The sequence below is a fragment of the Phasianus colchicus genome, chromosome 18, assembly GCF_987193195.1.
Source record: "Phasianus colchicus chromosome 18, bPhaCol1.hap1.1, whole genome shotgun sequence".
Classification (NCBI taxonomy): Eukaryota; Metazoa; Chordata; class Aves; order Galliformes; family Phasianidae; genus Phasianus; species Phasianus colchicus.
In genome coordinates, this window is record NC_143453.1 from 7,498,266 (window position 1) to 7,514,676 (window position 16,411).

The 16,411-nt window shown below is 33.6% G+C and overlaps 1 protein-coding gene across 3 annotated transcripts in view; it reads right to left on the reverse strand.

Annotated features, from left to right (window-relative positions):
• KNTC1 (kinetochore associated 1) overlaps nt 1–16,411 on the reverse strand; it is a 34,302-nt gene that overhangs the window by 14,139 nt on the left and 3,752 nt on the right. For 2 of the 3 annotated variants that reach the window (XM_031592540.2, XM_090152744.1), the window contains exons 9-40: nt 15,975–16,068; nt 15,686–15,738; nt 15,330–15,442; nt 14,862–14,916; nt 14,544–14,642; nt 13,550–13,593; nt 13,369–13,434; nt 13,209–13,284; nt 12,967–13,092; nt 12,784–12,873; nt 12,256–12,321; nt 11,765–11,829; nt 11,112–11,223; nt 10,449–10,592; nt 10,169–10,225; nt 9,984–10,085; nt 9,066–9,182; nt 8,513–8,656; nt 8,119–8,217; nt 7,612–7,715; nt 7,350–7,455; nt 6,822–6,956; nt 5,714–5,833; nt 4,899–4,968; nt 4,754–4,821; nt 4,219–4,511; nt 3,542–3,714; nt 3,278–3,375; nt 2,203–2,344; nt 1,803–1,859; nt 1,138–1,301; nt 522–626 (exon numbers count right to left, since the gene is read on the reverse strand). In XM_031592540.2, the coding sequence (XP_031448400.2) occupies nt 522–626; nt 1,138–1,301; nt 1,803–1,859; nt 2,203–2,344; nt 3,278–3,375; nt 3,542–3,714; nt 4,219–4,511; nt 4,754–4,821; nt 4,899–4,968; nt 5,714–5,833; nt 6,822–6,956; nt 7,350–7,455; nt 7,612–7,715; nt 8,119–8,217; nt 8,513–8,656; nt 9,066–9,182; nt 9,984–10,085; nt 10,169–10,225; nt 10,449–10,592; nt 11,112–11,223; nt 11,765–11,829; nt 12,256–12,321; nt 12,784–12,873; nt 12,967–13,092; nt 13,209–13,284; nt 13,369–13,434; nt 13,550–13,593; nt 14,544–14,642; nt 14,862–14,916; nt 15,330–15,442; nt 15,686–15,738; nt 15,975–16,068 (3,357 nt within the window). The remainder of the gene's footprint in view (nt 1–521; nt 627–1,137; nt 1,302–1,802; nt 1,860–2,202; nt 2,345–3,277; nt 3,376–3,541; nt 3,715–4,218; nt 4,512–4,753; nt 4,822–4,898; nt 4,969–5,713; nt 5,834–6,821; nt 6,957–7,349; nt 7,456–7,611; nt 7,716–8,118; nt 8,218–8,512; nt 8,657–9,065; nt 9,183–9,983; nt 10,086–10,168; nt 10,226–10,448; nt 10,593–11,111; nt 11,224–11,764; nt 11,830–12,255; nt 12,322–12,783; nt 12,874–12,966; nt 13,093–13,208; nt 13,285–13,368; nt 13,435–13,549; nt 13,594–14,543; nt 14,643–14,861; nt 14,917–15,329; nt 15,443–15,685; nt 15,739–15,974; nt 16,069–16,411) is intronic. The other variant, XM_031592541.2, reaches the window with a different exon arrangement.

Here is a 16,411-nt window from a genome sequence, read left to right on the forward strand (position 1 = left end):
AGTCTAAAGACCTAAAATTGAAACTAAGATTAAAAATAGCTTTTATTATAATGTAGGGCACTTTAAAGGCTCCCAAAGAGGTCATGCTCCCCCTATATATAACCTTTCAAGCAGAGCAACAAGCATACAGTCCAAAAGCTACAGTTTACACTAGTAACACTTTACAACGTGTTCCTGCCAGCAAGGAGGTATCAGTTCAAAGTCTGTTCTGTAATACATCCCCCAGCTGTGGAAGGAAGCAGGGAATGAAGAGGCAAATGATGTCAGGCAATCCAGCCAACCCCTGCCCCATTGAAACATGAAGCTGTGGAACCCAGTCCCCTTCTAACATTTCATTACTGTTGGTGCATCCCCTTATCTTCTTTATGGTTTCCATGGTGTATGATTTTTCCCACAGTGAATGCATTTTGTGGCATTTAGCCACATGACAATTTCAGGAAGAGATTCTGCAATAGGAAGGGCAGCCCCCTCCTTGAAAGGGAAGAGAAAGCTTTTTCTTAGCCCTTTCAGAGAATTCTTACCTTGTGTAGCAAGGTCATGATAGTGGTTGTGATTATTGATGCAGTTGTCTGTTTCATAGCAATGAGAAAACCTTTGATTTCAGCTAGTGTATTGCCATCGTGTAGCTAATACAAAAAGAGACAATCAGCACCCATAAAGGTAAATTCCAAGCCTTCAATTTGTCATTTACAGAATGCTAGGAGATGCTCTATTTTCATATGTAATTATGGTCTTAAACAGATCTCTTCTAGTTTAAAAAATAAAAATAAAAATCATTTCCCTACTGTTTTGGAAAGAGGAGCTTTACTTGAATAGTCTACTTGGACATTGTACAATCTGATCAATGATGACACAATGTGAAAGAGTATAACGACTGACTACTGACAATTGTTTTACTCTTGGTCTCTCTTCAGACCCTAGAAGTTTAGTTTATTTTGCAAAGAGAAATGGAAGACCATGAGAGAGATGAAACTACCAAATCCTTTCACAAAATGAGTGAACATCTGATCAGATAGTAGTAATTATAATGAGGTTGTGGAGGTAGCCTCTCCCTAAACCATCAAATACACAACTCTAAGCATCTTAAAGCTGGAAAACTTACTCTCAGCAAAATTCAGCATATAGTCCTTGTCATACCTTCTCACCCAGAGATAAATCCATGTTGTTTGAGATACCATGCTGAAGACAGGATCCAAATGAGCAGACTATTAGCCGCAGAGCTAACTCACACTGACTGCACTCCATGAGGTTTTGTAGCACTGCACAGATGGGAGTTCTAGCTGGCAGTAGAAGGTTCTGTCCTATAATATATTTCAGAAACAAATTCAGAAAACTATTAGAACCATTGTATTAAGCATATTGTTCTTGAATGTTATCTGAATGAGCATATTGTTCTGAATTATTAGAATGCTTTTTCCTTTTCTTCACCAAATTGATGCCAAAAGATGAGCCCCAGCCTCCTTTTGAAATTTTGAATTTTCAGTGTTTCTAGCTTAGTAAGAGCTAAACATTTCAGTTTTAAAAAAAAAAAAAAAGCTCATAGTGGTAGAACTTCTATACTGAGGTATACACTTGGACAACATACCCAAAATTACGGGAGTGAATAGCAGCAATTTACTCTCTAGTTGAGAGACTTCTGTGCAGAACTAAACTGTTCCCCGACCACGTGGCTTTAAGTGGAACACCCAGACTCCTATTTAAAATCTACAAATTAGTCTCTCTTGCATAGGTCTAATTTAAACCTGACATTTCTTTGTTGTCTTGTTTATACTTTTGAAGTGGTGAATCTGCCATCGTGATACCTTTAATGAATGTGCAGTTTGCCAGGCTGGTAGAGTCCAAAGGATACAGCTTGTTCTCTGAAAGACAGACAAATACAAATTCACAATTGATCTCAGCATCAATATAAAGCCTCAAAGTGACTTAAAATTACTGTACTTCAGGGGCAGTTCACAAAATAGAAATCCAATAGAACAGAAGGCACGTGAATTCTAAGAGCCAGGACTGCTGTTACTATTTTTTTTTTTTAAATCTGTGCTGCATATTTATATTCTATATCCACCCCTCAAATGAATATTGCTTCCAGGAGCTTGTCTGAAATTTTTGAGGTGTCTGTTTCCCCTCAGACACAGGTGTCAAATTGTCCTAGAAATCAATATGAAATACAGATAGTACACTCAATATTCAGGAAAGTAAATTTACCAGAAATAGGTAGAAGAGAAGAAATAGTTTCATATATGACTGGAAGAACAATCTGTGGATCAAGAACTATCCCATCTTCATTAAAGAAATCGTTGTAAGTCCATTCTTCATAAGGATCTTTATCTCCACCAAAACATGTTGTCTAAATAGAAAGAACAGTTAATGAGTATGTCTACTAGCAAACCAACTATATAAAAGGTTATACTTTTCAAGTAAAGAAATAGTAAATGATCCTCTATTTGTAAATGGCTTCTATCACACTACTTCTAGTAAATGTCCAGTAGTGTTAAATACATTTCCCACTTATGTAACAATGACTTTTCTTTTTCATGTTGTGTTAATGTAGTTGTACAGCCAAAAATCAATCTTAATTTATTGTAGGCTTTCATAAACCTTCTTAGCCAAATAGTATAATTAAACATTTTTCAAACATGATTTGTTTTTAGAAAAATAATCTTCAATGCATAAGTATGCTTCCCTAGCTACTTCAATCTATTCTACTCAAACTGTAAGAGTCCATTCACTGCAAGCAGCTCAAAGCATTACTTGATCTGAGCAAAAAACAACGATGGTATTCAAGAACTTGATCCACTTTGTAAGTCATATAAAACAGTTGCGAATGCCCTCACATAAGAGGCACTTAATTAAAAAAAAACTGTCCCATCTCCCTCATTACATTCTAACATTTTTTCTTTTCTTTTTTTTTTGAAAAACCATTTTTGAAGTCAGATTTCTATGCTTTCTGGCAGTGTTGGCAGCAGTCATTCAATAAAAGCCCTGCTATTTTCAGTGACATTAGTAAGATTTATTACACTAAAATGAAAGCTGAGAATTGCTGCTTGTGCTTCTTGTTTGTACCACTGATGCATTGCTTTCAGTCTACACTTTACACTGAAATACACACATGTTCAGGGAGATTTTAGTCTGTAGATCTATGGGCTTTGTTTTGTTTCTTTTTTAAACAACTGATTCAGTATTGCTGGAGGAATAGGAAATATATACATACACACAGTGAACTCTATTTATACAGGACATTACATATATTCAAAAATATATTTGAGTTAGTAGAAATTACCTTTGCTGTAAACCCATAGTTTTCTATTTGGCACTGTCTGTAAATTTCCTTGGCAGCTAAAGTATATTTACATAGTTCCAGAGAATCTAGTAGCAAATCTATGAAAATATTAAGATCATTAGTATAATATGAATGGATGGTTCATATGCCCTGTTTAAAAGGTTAACATCATTTTGCAGAATCCATTTTTGCAGAGGCATGTATAGAAATTCACTTGTGGTTGGTTTTCCTCTGGTAATACAAGAAAATGATAAGAGTAATTACCTGGACTACATATTGTAGCTGCCTGACAAGCCATTTCATAGATCACTGCAGGAAGGTTTGTGTCTTCAGGAGTGACTGATAGAACATCACCACCCAACATATGACAAAGCTTTTGACAAGTTGAGAACAGTAGCTTCCCTGTTTCTTTATTACAGTGATTTTTATAGAAGTCCCTATTAAAAAATGAATTTAAAATGCATATATGTATAGATAAATAATAACAAGAAATACATTTAATGTTTTCATCTGATCTCTCTCTGGGGAGCTAGTAGTAAGATTAAACTATCTGACAACCTAACCATGAGGAAGAGACCAGATAGAAACCATGGAGTGGTACACATAGTCAACATACAGTGGTTTTCTTCTATCTGTGTAAGCTGTGCAGCTCTCATAATAATTAATATTCTGTCTTGCTTCTCTCTTACCAAATAAGCCACAGGAAATCTTTTACTTAGCAATCATGCTATGGCCAAAAAAAGAAAGTCAGTTTTCAGAGATGACAACTTCACATTCAAGTTGCATAAAAGCAATTTAAGCATACTTTTAAAACACTCATTTTTAGAAAAAATAAAAAAATCCTCATCTTTTTTCTACACATCCGCTTCCTTTTGCAAAATATCTGAAATACTACTGAAAAGAGCATCAAGAGTTAAACTTTCGAAAATCTCTACAGATACCTGCATATTTTTACAGCATCTTCAACTTTTCCAGCATCTAATGCTCTCAAGGCCAATGTTGTTCCCAGCTCTTGCTCTGATCTTTGCAGAAGCAAAGCCATTCTGTACAACCTTGACTCAGTAGAATAGTTCTTTAATTTACCATCTTTTGTTTTACAATTTGTCATTTGCTCTTTTCTAGACTTTGATGGATATTTGTCAGTTTCATAAGCATTTATGTGCTTCTCGAGAAGTGTAGACATCAGTGTAGGATTCCCAAAGTCTTCAACTGAAAGAAAGATATTAAAGTCTTCCTGCAACAAAAAATAAGATTGGTTAAATGTATTCATGTAACTTCCTTTAGAATTAGTTTTCTAGATTAGCTATATAATAATTTTAAAGCCTATTGAAAATATAGAGATCTTAGGGATAAAAAAAAAACCAACAAACCAACCCATGCAGATAAATTATGAATATAATTAATTTTCAATATCATAAGAACAAGTGCAATAACTACAGTAAATGAAAAGTAGTTTCAAACTACAGAGATACCTACCTGTAGGGTAGCAAGTGTTTCAAATGTTTTTAGGTTTGCTTCGCATTCATCTTTCTTCAGAGGATTGTCTGTTGGGGGGGAAAAAAAATTTACTTTCTGACTCCACTGACAAACAAAATGTAAGATGCTACAACCTAGAACTCACCTTTTTGAATTTTGTACAGGAACTTGAGGATTTCTACGAGTGTTTTTGTCATAAACATTTGTGTTTTTTGCTGCAGAGAAGGGAGAGGTTAACAATTGGTTTGGTCAGAATATTGCCAATATAAGATAGTGAACATTAGGCTACCACTCTACTGAAATACTATTCAATGCTCTACAACTGTCTTAATCTACAGTTTAAAGCTCTAAAAAACTATTAGTTAGAAACAAGAGAATAGAATTCTACTGTAAATATGCATTCTTTATGGAAATAGCAAATATTTAATAGCTATATATATGTATGTATTCCACTCAGTGTTTTAGGTATCAAGTAAGTTAGCAAAAATCCTGCCTCTCCCCCCTGTTCTTCTTTCTCCTTACCAGAATCACTCCCTAAAACAACTGCTAACAATAATTATTTTTCTGTGGTTACAAGAAAGTGATGTGTACTGTCAGCTGTGCAGCTTTGTATGACTTTGGTGGCAAAGCCACACCAACAACTTTTAAATAGATATTTTTCCAAGCAATTAGAGGGGAAAAAAAAATACAAAAATACATAAGACAAGAGGTGTAACAGTAAAGCAGGATTTGTGAATAATTGAATTCAGTCAGCTAAGACAGTGTGTGGGAATGACTTGAAAAATAACATAATTGTATAGTGCACAGAAATCAGAATAAACTCCAGTTGAGACTTTAAGAGGTTCCCTAGTAAAACGTCCTGCTCAAAGAAAGACCAGTTCATCATCCTTTCTTGTTGGAAGATAGGAGATAATAACATGTAAAATAATGCACACAATTTAGTGTTTAATGACTTGGTACCTCTTCAGAATTATCCGCTTTCTTCTTTAACACCAGTGTTCCCCACACAGTCAATCTCTCTGCGACTTTCTCAGCTTCAGTAATAGTCAGAGATTTCAACAAAGTGAGCGATTCCTCTCTCTGGAGAGAAAGAGGGGAAAAAAAAATTAAAAAATAACAGAAATAATCAAAATAGAAGATCATTTATTTATAGGAAAGCTATACACCTCCTTACTTTGATTATTTTTCTACTGACAAACTTCAAATTTCTTCAAAAAATACATTTACTTTAATGATTTCACTCTGAGTGGTTTCAATTAAAGTTTTGAGGCTTTCAGTAAAATATATGTGCTTACTTGTGAAGGGCTCCAATAAGCAAATTAAAACACAGTTTTGCTCATTGGCAATTATGCAGTGTTTTTAAAACGTGCTTTGATTATCGATAATAATAATACCATGACCTAATAAGACAGAACAAGTGGTAGCGTGGAAAACTCTTTGCAAGGAAGTCAAATTGATTCCTTAATAAAAACAAAACAAACCTTTTTATGTCTCAGTAACAAAAGCAGATGACCGCAGTGTATAAATGTATTCTCACCTACTAAATGTAGCAAGCAAAGTTAAAATTTTCAAGTCAGGGCATCTGAGTAATGTAAAGGTAACATTTTTTTTTTTCCCTTAGCAAAACCTTAACTTGAAATTTTTGAGGCAAAAAAGCCCTGCAGAAACTGTTTTATTTGGATATTTATGTACAACACTAGAGAGGCAGGTATGTACCAATGCAAGGTATCACGTTGCATCAAAAATCGCAGGAAAAAGAAATTTGGTGGTAAATATGCAACTTGCCCCAAATAAGGTCCATTAAAGACATGTGAATATATGTAGAGTAAAATTTTATTCCTGTATTCTACATATAGGGCATTATTTTTGTACTTTTTTGCAATGAAGGATGGGTCACAATGACACTGGTCATATCTTCAGTGTTAAGTACAGGCAGTTACGTGTACAATTAATAAAACTGTTTTAAAATACCAGTATATAAGCTGTATATAAGGTTTCATGTTGCTGTTTTGAAAATAGTCCACAGTGTCTAAATATCCAGATCAACTGACATGAAGTATTTTAGTACCCTTTCTTTGTCAATGAGGTCTATCATCCTCAGAATGTAGACTTCCATGGTGGGTAACATATACGCTTCTACCATTTTCAAAGCATCCTCCAAAGAAGTAGGAGTATCTTGTTTAAGAATGTATTTCACTAGCCTCTGTGAGAAGAAAACAGATATGGAATTTAGTTTATTCATTTATCAGACAATAAGGGAAGTCATTTATAAACTTTACTTCTGTACTGTAATTGTACAGCTTATACCAAGCAAGTTATCCACAAGTTTAGAAGCTCTGTCTGTAGATAAAAATTCATTAAATGTATGTAGGAGAAAAATGGGCTTGGGGAAGAAACTATACAGTTGATAAGAATGTAAGAATGAAAAAGTAAGTTATGAAATCTGAACAGGACAAAAAAAAAAAAGGGGATAACAAATAGGAGCTACACATAGAAATGCTCCTTTGCAAAATCTGGCTTTAATTAATTGCATGCATTTTTATTGGGCAAATTTAGGATTTTTTGTTTGTTTAACAGAATATAAGTGCTGTTTTACCATTATCATCTGCTTGTCCTTTAAGAGATTAGTGTCTCTTATCCCATAGGCCCGCAAAAGCTTCTTCATTTCCATCAGTCGGTAACTTTCCTGCAATAACTTTACTCTGTGGACAAATTAGACTACTATTAATTCATTTATTACACATGTATCTGATGCAGAGATGATCAAATCATGTAGCTATAATTAAAAAAAAAAAAATTAAAAATTCTAACTGAAAAGTAAACATAAAACTGAGGTATAGTCTGTAGGATGATCTTACTTGACATGATTCATTTCCAAATGCTGCTTTACCAGCTGCTCTACCGCTCCGCTCCACGGTACCACAGCACCATGCATTATCTGCAGAACTGCATCAAATTTCAGCTAGAAAAAGAACATGAAAAGCTTACTCATCAAAATAAGTTGCAAGATATTCTTTGAAGTATTGTTTACCTGTGATTTTTAGGCTATCACTACTTCTTAGCCCAGCTTCCATTGTGTAACAGGCATTCATTATCTTAATGTATCAAACTAGATTAGAAAATGATAGAAGTGATTTATGACACCACAGAGCTTCAGCTTCAGACATGGTAAAATTGGTGAGTTCTCCTTGTGATGATATCAAAATTACAATTAGATTCTCAAGCAAAGAATATTAGAATAAAAGGACAGCATGATATTTTTCTTGTCTTACCACTTCTATAAACATGTACTCATGCACTTACATAAAAATTAGGTGTTCCATTCTGAATTGATGTATTAGAGCTATTTTATTAAACATACTTACGTCTGTATCAGAGATGCAACCAATGACAGCTATTGCCTTTGCCTCCCATGCAGTTTCAAATACAGAAGCAGACCGTGTACGACAACGTTCTAGCAAATCCTGCATATTTTGATAAAAATGAATAGGATATTTTAATGGAAAAGGTAGGAATATATTTACAATAGAATATACTCTAAAATATTACAAATGACAGAATGTTTTTGGATATTAAGGGACAGATTTTTCCCTCATATCTGTTTATTGCTGAAATAGTAATTTTCAGTAAGTTTGTTGTAAGAAGTAAACAAACCTGAAAGCTTATTCTAAAATTCATGTGTAAATAAAATGATTATCAGATTTGTTCTCTGCTTATCCAAGTTTAAGTAGGTTTATTCAAAATGAATAAAATGTGTACCTTTATATACTGCAGAAGAAGTTCATCCTTTTGGAGATTATGTTCACAGAGGTAAGGTTTTATAAACTTATCCAGAATAGACGGGACAAGCTCTGGTGCCAAAATTTTATCAAACATACGGAACACGATAGTAGTTGTGTTCTCCTGGGCAGCAGAGTAAAACAATGCAGTTTTAGAACACCACATATTTTAGTCCATGATCCTTCACATTTCAAGTGACTAATTCAACATCCAGTGCCCACTGAAGGTAATCAAGGTACTAGTTCATCATTCCTTTACACCAGGTGAAAGGGAACACCCAGCGTCTCTCTTTTACAAAACCATTGTTCAGCTGTACTTATAATTTCACTGTTGCTAATGCTTGGTCTGCAACTCAGCCTCTATTACCTGTACTATACTGCAAATCATGGGGTTTAAGTCATGGTTTTTAATAGTAGGTATCTTTTCATAATTATGTGTCTATACCCCCTGTTGAAACAAAAGTTTATTATAAACACAATGTATCAAACAGTCTTGGTAGCTTATGAACACAAGTGCAACTAATCAGAATTACCTTTTCAAAATCACAGAGTGCCAGCCTGCAGTTGTATTTTCTGTAGAGATCTATTAGTTCTTGTAAATCATTTACCAGTTTCTTCAACCTACGTACTTCCTCACAGTCGCTGCATCTCTGAAACAGTATTTAGAAATGAAACATTAGAAGACTTGCTGCAATCTTCTACTTTTGATGCCTTGTAATCTTGGAGATTCTATGAATCTACATGTTGAACCTTCATACAGCAAAGCAAATCAAGTACATGTTAATTTCCCCAGTTTCCATTACACACTTCAAACCTGAGATTCACAAGATTAAGACAGTAGATCTAAATGCAGAATGTCAGTGTTTTCAATTTAAAAAATGCAAACCTGGATAGCTTTAAGTTAATCTTTCTTCACTATCATAGTTCCACCATTACAGTTACTAGTATATTCAGGATATACAACATATTGAACTTCTATTTTATTTATTCCATTTATGCAAATTCAGCATTCATATCCTTACAGCTAGCTGATTTTTATTACCCATTTTCTCCATGCCAGAGCTTGGAGAAAGATATTTAATGAACTGCAATCTGTTTCCAAAAATTTTGACAGAAATGAGATGTTTCTAATTGAAGTTCATAAGAAATATCTTTATTGAAATGTTTCATAGTGCAGAAATATGTATTACAGAATACTCAATTATTATTTGTATTTAGACTATTAATTCCTGTGTCAAAGGGTATAAATGTTGCACTGATATTGTCTTTTCTTTTTAAATCCAGTCTTTAAACCCAAGATGATTCAAATTAAGTTCCTTCCTTTCAGGGGAGTAATTCATTTCCCATCAAAAGCAGTAGTGAACTAATAACAGCTTGTTCCTACACTAGCAAAGAACATATGTTTGACAGTCTGAGAATAGCAAATCCTTTTTATTTCTTGTGTTTCTTACCAAAGGAGTCCACTGGCCAAAACTTGTCAGATGCATTTCATCTTGATTTTTACTTGTAAAAAAAATCTCTGCCATTTGCAGCCCATTCTCTGGCCAATTTGCCTGTCCAGAAGAAACTGATATCAGCAAACAGTGCTGTATGTATAAAAATACAAGACGAGCAAAATTTCTACACTATAATTTACCTTATCAGTTAATTCAAGGTTGCGAGCACTTTGTTCCAGCCATTTGGCTAATGTTTTCTGCAATAGAAACAATTATCAGGAGAGTTATGCTGCCTATCAAAGTGGAATTTGCTATTAGAAATTTGTTTAAAAGGAAATAATTTAAAATATAAGTTGTAGGGAAAGGAATTCATTTACAAACAGAGTAGAAAAAGGTTCTGAAATTCAAAAAAGTAGGTCTGACTATGAAATTACCTTAGTTTCAGAAAGCTGTGTCTTATACTTATTGAATCAGTTTTACCTGTCCCTTTGGCACAACTCTTCTTAAGAAGGGAATCACAACATTTTTCAGCCACAAACACAGTTCCTTCAGAGGAACAGTGACATGGATGGCATTAAGCAAGCTCTCCACCATTTTCTCATCAAAGGTGTTTTCAAAATCTGCCTAAAATTTTAAAACAGAACAATTATAAGTTTATGGAGTATATATTTATCAGATAACTTGTAAATGTTACTTCACTAATGGGAAGAAGCAATAGAGTTCACAGACACAAAGAGAAAAATCTAGGAATTAAAAAATAGAATAGTAATAATAATAAAAACCCTGCTCCCAAAAACAAGGCTACTGTTTAAAAGATGTAGCTGAAGCAATTTCTTTTTTGCAAGTTATGGTGGATGGACCACATCCCTTTACCTCTGGGCTTGCTTTATAATTCTGTCTTAAGAAAACAACTGATCTAGAAATATTCATTCTTATATCAGAGATTCCAGTTTATTCTTAAATCAATAGGAAGTTCCACCTTTTAAGGAATGAGATAAAAATTGAAATGCTGTGACAATAGATGAGATTCTGCTTTTGCTTCTTTGAGAAAGCTTTTACTATTTTGTAACAGTATTAAGGCTGGAAAATTTAAGAGACTTAACATCCTCCATAAGTATAAAAGATACGTTTATGCTGTTTCACCTGATGCCTAAGCCAGAGGTACTGTGCACAAGACAAATTTCCTTCTTCTAGCTGAAAAAGGATATTCTTTAAAACGTCTTCATTATTCAAGAATTCTGTCCAAGAAATGCCACTAGAAACAAGAGAGGAAAAGAAACACTGTTATTACATCCAAACCCTGCAGGGGTTCAAAGGCAGTTTGGATGGGGTCCTGGGCAACCTGACATAGTGGGTAGCAACCCTATCCAGGATGAGGGGATTGGAGTCAGATGAGACTTAAGGTTTCTTCTAATTCAAACCATTCTGTTTATTATATGGCAATATAAAAGAAGGTATAGAAGAGAATCTCAAACCTTTTCTAGCTTCTATTATATGCTGTAAGACATAATTGGAGCATTAGATTGTGTGTGCGTATATAAAACCACACCTATCAAAAAAAAAAAACAACAATAAAAAATACAAAAAAATACAAAAAAACCTATACAAGATATTATCTATCGCACACAATATATATTTTCAGTACTTAGATTGACTCAACCTCTCTGTGTTATCCTTCTCTGCAGTGAAAGACCAGAAGCCTAAATTTAAAATAAACTAAATTTAATTTAAATGGCAAATATTGAACTATTATAATTAAATTATCTTTAAATCTTAAGTAATAAACAAAAACAAACCTGAACTTCTCTGGTCCAAAAGCTCCATAGAAAGTGGTAAGCCTTGCCTGAGCTCTCAATACCTGCTGAATGCAGACAAGGGATTTAAGGTCAAACTCTGGCTTACAAAACAACAGTATTACCCCTGTAACATATGCAAGATTGTTTAATAAAGAATTACTCAAATTTCAATTCTAGGAGTAGTTTACATTAATTCTTTTTGAAGGTGTATGAGTGCTGTGCAATATGAAATAGGCCTAATTAAGAAGTAAAACAAATACTTGAAAGTACTTAAGATGTTTCTTTCTATTTCTATAGCACTCAAAATGAATCTTTTAATTCAAGACTGAAGGAATCACTTAACTCTGAAAATTATCAATATCATGGTTCTCATTTAATATTTTAAAATGTAGTCAAACTTGGACTTAAAACATTTAAACTTTTATTGTATAAAATTGTACATCATAATTGTTTACCATATGATAGCATAAGGCCTAGAAGTTTGTCCTCACCTCGGTTAGGGATACCAGAGCCTCATCAGATGGTGAAACAATGGCTCTATCATCTTTCTTCAGGATCTGGAACAAACACATGAAATAGCTTGGATGACAACTCTGATGCAAAACATGCCACAAGTTGTTCTTTGAGTTTAATGAAGGTGCTAGCAAAAACTTAATGGACTCTACAAACTGGAGTCTATTCTACAGTTTTAGTCTTTGATTGGATTTTTACATATATGTGACAGCAGACATGTATCTCTCTGATTCTGTTTGACAAGGTAAAAAAAAAAAAAAAACTAAAATAATGAAAACAAAACAGTGACATACTTTTAGATTTTAAAACTAACTCCTCTTTAGCCCTTAAGCAATAGCAAGAACAAAGTTGCAACAAGTCTTGATTTCTGATCATTTTTCATATTGCAACTTTTTGAATGACTGTAACTGGTTTGAAGGTGTCCTCCCTCTCAAGTTGTACAGAAGCATAATATGAGTAATATGAATAGGTAACAGTATGCAATAAAAAAAAAAAACCAAACTTACCCTGACTTTAGCATAGTTTAACATTTCTTGAGCAGTTTCATATAGTGGCCATGGAGCATTTATGCAGTAATCCAAAACAAACTGGCTATCCTGTTTAAGAAAGGAAACAACTGGAATTAATTCCAAGTTCCTTTATAATTCAATTTTATCTATTAGAGAAAGAGGGCAAGAAAGAAAAAAGACCTGAATTTTATGCAGATTTTCTTTGGCTTCATTCACATAATCCAGCAAGACTTCTTGACCATAGCTTCCAATGGAGGCTGAAGCTAGCTTCTCTAAAATCATGTTTGCTTTTACTTTGTATACAAGCTGTTTAAAAAATAAAAAAAAAGGACTCAGTTTTAAATTTGATGTACTTCAGCTTTAAGCATATTTAGTTGTGCTAATTAATTTTCAAATGTCTTTATCAAGAAGAGTCAACTTACCTCAACATCGAGTCCAAATTGTATAGCAAAACTCTCTGCCTCAGTGAATCTGTGTTTGTGAAGTAAGCGACTCAGTCTAGGGGTGAGATAAAGTTATACTACTGTAACATTAAAAACTCAAACCATAGATGACGTTATCAAGCTTCAAGGGAAAGCATACCTATTTTCTGGTAAGGCTTCAGTTAAACTTCTCATCACAACAACAGAAACTGATCCTTCAGTACACCTGAAGGTGGAAAAAAAAACTACATGAGTTTATCAATTCTAAAATAACTATATTGCTGAAGTTATCTGCATTTTAAGGTAACAGTGATCAAGTAATATGCAAAACACTATCTTACATCTGATGATTTTCATGAATTCCTTCCAAGAAGTATATTGTATCCTGCAGCATATAATAACAGAAATCATTAGGTGGTGGAGTAAATCAGTCATAAAAGAACAAAACAGTAATGCATTAGGTGTTTCTTAATATGGAAACAAACTCTTGTTTTTCTCTCAGATAAGTACTTTTCCTTTTTGCTTATTATGTTAATTCTTGGATGGTTTCCACCATCTAAAATTCCTGAGGCTATTAAGAGGATGCTTCACGCTGAAACCACTCTGCTATCCTGGTACAGTTACCATCAATACACCCTCCACACAAGTGAATCATCCTAAAATTACTCTTCACTCTTTCATTTTGTTTAAGCCATAGGCATGTCACACTGGAACCACATTACAAACTATGTGAAGTAGGCATCTTTGCTATGTTCCACAGATGTCAAGGTATATATTACATTTCTGACCTTGACTGTTCCATATTTTGTTGCACTTTTCTGCCACATGCTTCATACAAGACAAGCAATTTCATCAGCTTTTATTTTTATTGAACATTGTTATTCTCTCATGTACCCACTCCATCAGTCTTTCCAATATTCCTAATTCATAAAATTCTTACTGTCTTATTTCAGACATTTTTTGTTAAAATTCTTACCTAGAAGCACTTTAAAAAGAAACAAAGTAGTTCTCTCATCTAAGTTTAAGTAAATCCCAGATAAACTCTGTGTTTTTCTTTCTGAGAGAATAGACTTCATACAGCATTTCACTGTGTAACAGCAGCAAGAAAATTTGGCACTAGCATTAAATATTGTAATAGACTAGGACATAGCATACTGAACAGTCTAGCTCTGTTATCTATCTCTGTTATCACCCTTTAGAGATATCATTTAATTTTTCTTTGTATGGTTTCTCAAAAAGTGGTTCTAATCTATAAGAATAACACAGTATCCCCTTTAACAATTAAATCCATTAAAACAATTATATTTCTTTGAACAACAACAAATCTAAACGTACTGTGCCAATCCCACTTAGGACGAGTGAAGAAACAATGGATACTTCCAAAGAATAGAGCTGTTGCATAGTAGGTAGTGCAAAAACAATTAAACTTCTCATCTATTAAAAAAAAAAGAGAGAGAGAAACAAATCAGATATAAATGATTTAGATATGCTAGTGAGATTGATGTTTGCAGAATCATTTCAGGATTCTGATAGAGTTAAAACCCTGAATAAACTGCTGAAATGGAAAAATCAAACAGCAGGTCATCATAGTAAGACACCAGTGCACATTTCTGTTTAACAACTAAAAAACAGAGTACAGATAAGGAAACAGACCTGTTTATTAGTGGGTGTTGTCATGACTATGAGTTTAACATCTGCAAGCCCTTGCCTGTAGAACAGAAGAAAGGAGAAAAAAAATACTGTATGTCTTTTGCCTTCTCCGTCTTACTGCTTATCTGTCCCAACTACAGGTGAAGTTCAAACTAAAATTCAGACTTGTAAGCAACACCATACAGCTTATCTCACCTTATTCTAGATGAGCATTTCTAAGGTGATGTATGTTACATGCAAGCTCACTTAGCAGTAAAAATAGATAAGCCAAGAAAAAAAGCAGTAAGTGCCAAGGTTTTCTTGTCTCCAGCGTAGAGCTAACAATGCTTAGAAGTCCAATATTTTGCCCTGCTGTCTAGGGAGGTTTTGACAAAGATTTCTAAAAATTAATTACTATAGAAAATCAAGTATTTGTAGCACATTAGACAATAGACTACTTTTCAGAACTGATGCTATAGTATTTTTACTTACTGCATGACTGAAGAAGAATCAGACTCTGTGGTTAGAAGAAATTCTTCAATATGTATTAAAGGCCAATCCCAAATTAAAGTAAGAGAATAAACATCCCATATGCTTAAGATATTCTAGGAAAGAAAAAACACAACAGATATGGGTTTCCTCTTTTTTTTCATTGAGGATATTTTTGGTCTTTATTGAGCAGAATATTAAAGCTTAAGTAAGGACAAAAAAACCCCTCAAACAGTAAGATCAAGATCCTCAAAATAAGCATCTTTATTTAATAGAAACATATTCTAAAAGTCATTTTAAGAAAGAGGCTCTTTCAAGAGCACTGTAAAATGAAGACTAAACCAAACTGTTGCACCTACCTCTGTATCTAAAACAAACAGCAGATTGTCAAGAACTTGAAGTTTCACTGCATCTAAAAGAAATTATACATAATCATAACAATTTATTATTTTTCTTAAAGTGTATTTGAAGCAAAAACAATTTCCATGTACCACCAAGCATTGGAAGCAGACGTTTATCTTCACAGACCTGAGAAGTTCCATTAGCATTTTTACTAAAACCAGCAAGATACTTGAAAACATCTTATTTACTGCAGCTACATATAAATTCCACACTTGTCTGTAAAAACAACTAAAAAAATGTCTTTACCTTTGATCAGACTTGAATCAGCAAAGCTTCGAACAGACACAAGGTTGTTGGTAGTGTCTACCTCCCATTTGGAGAGTACATAACCTCCTTTACCCTATTAGTAAAAGTAAAGTGATGTAGAATTTATGGGCTTACATATTATACATGTGACCAGATTTACCTCTCCAATTGACCTTTAACTTACAAAACACTTGAAAAATTGCAAGACTAACTTAAACTTCATTTTCAGTTGATATTGATGTGCAGAAAAATGCTTTTTAATTTAGCCTCTTTTCAACAATGTTCTTTACTATAGTAATCGTCTCAGTCTGCATTTCAAAACCTCAGTTTTTCATTCCTTCAGAATATAAAACTTATATGTACTCTGAGCACACTGAGGAGTGTTGCATTGAAGTCATCAGGTGTTGGACAAAGTTAATGAACTCTAGAAACTTATT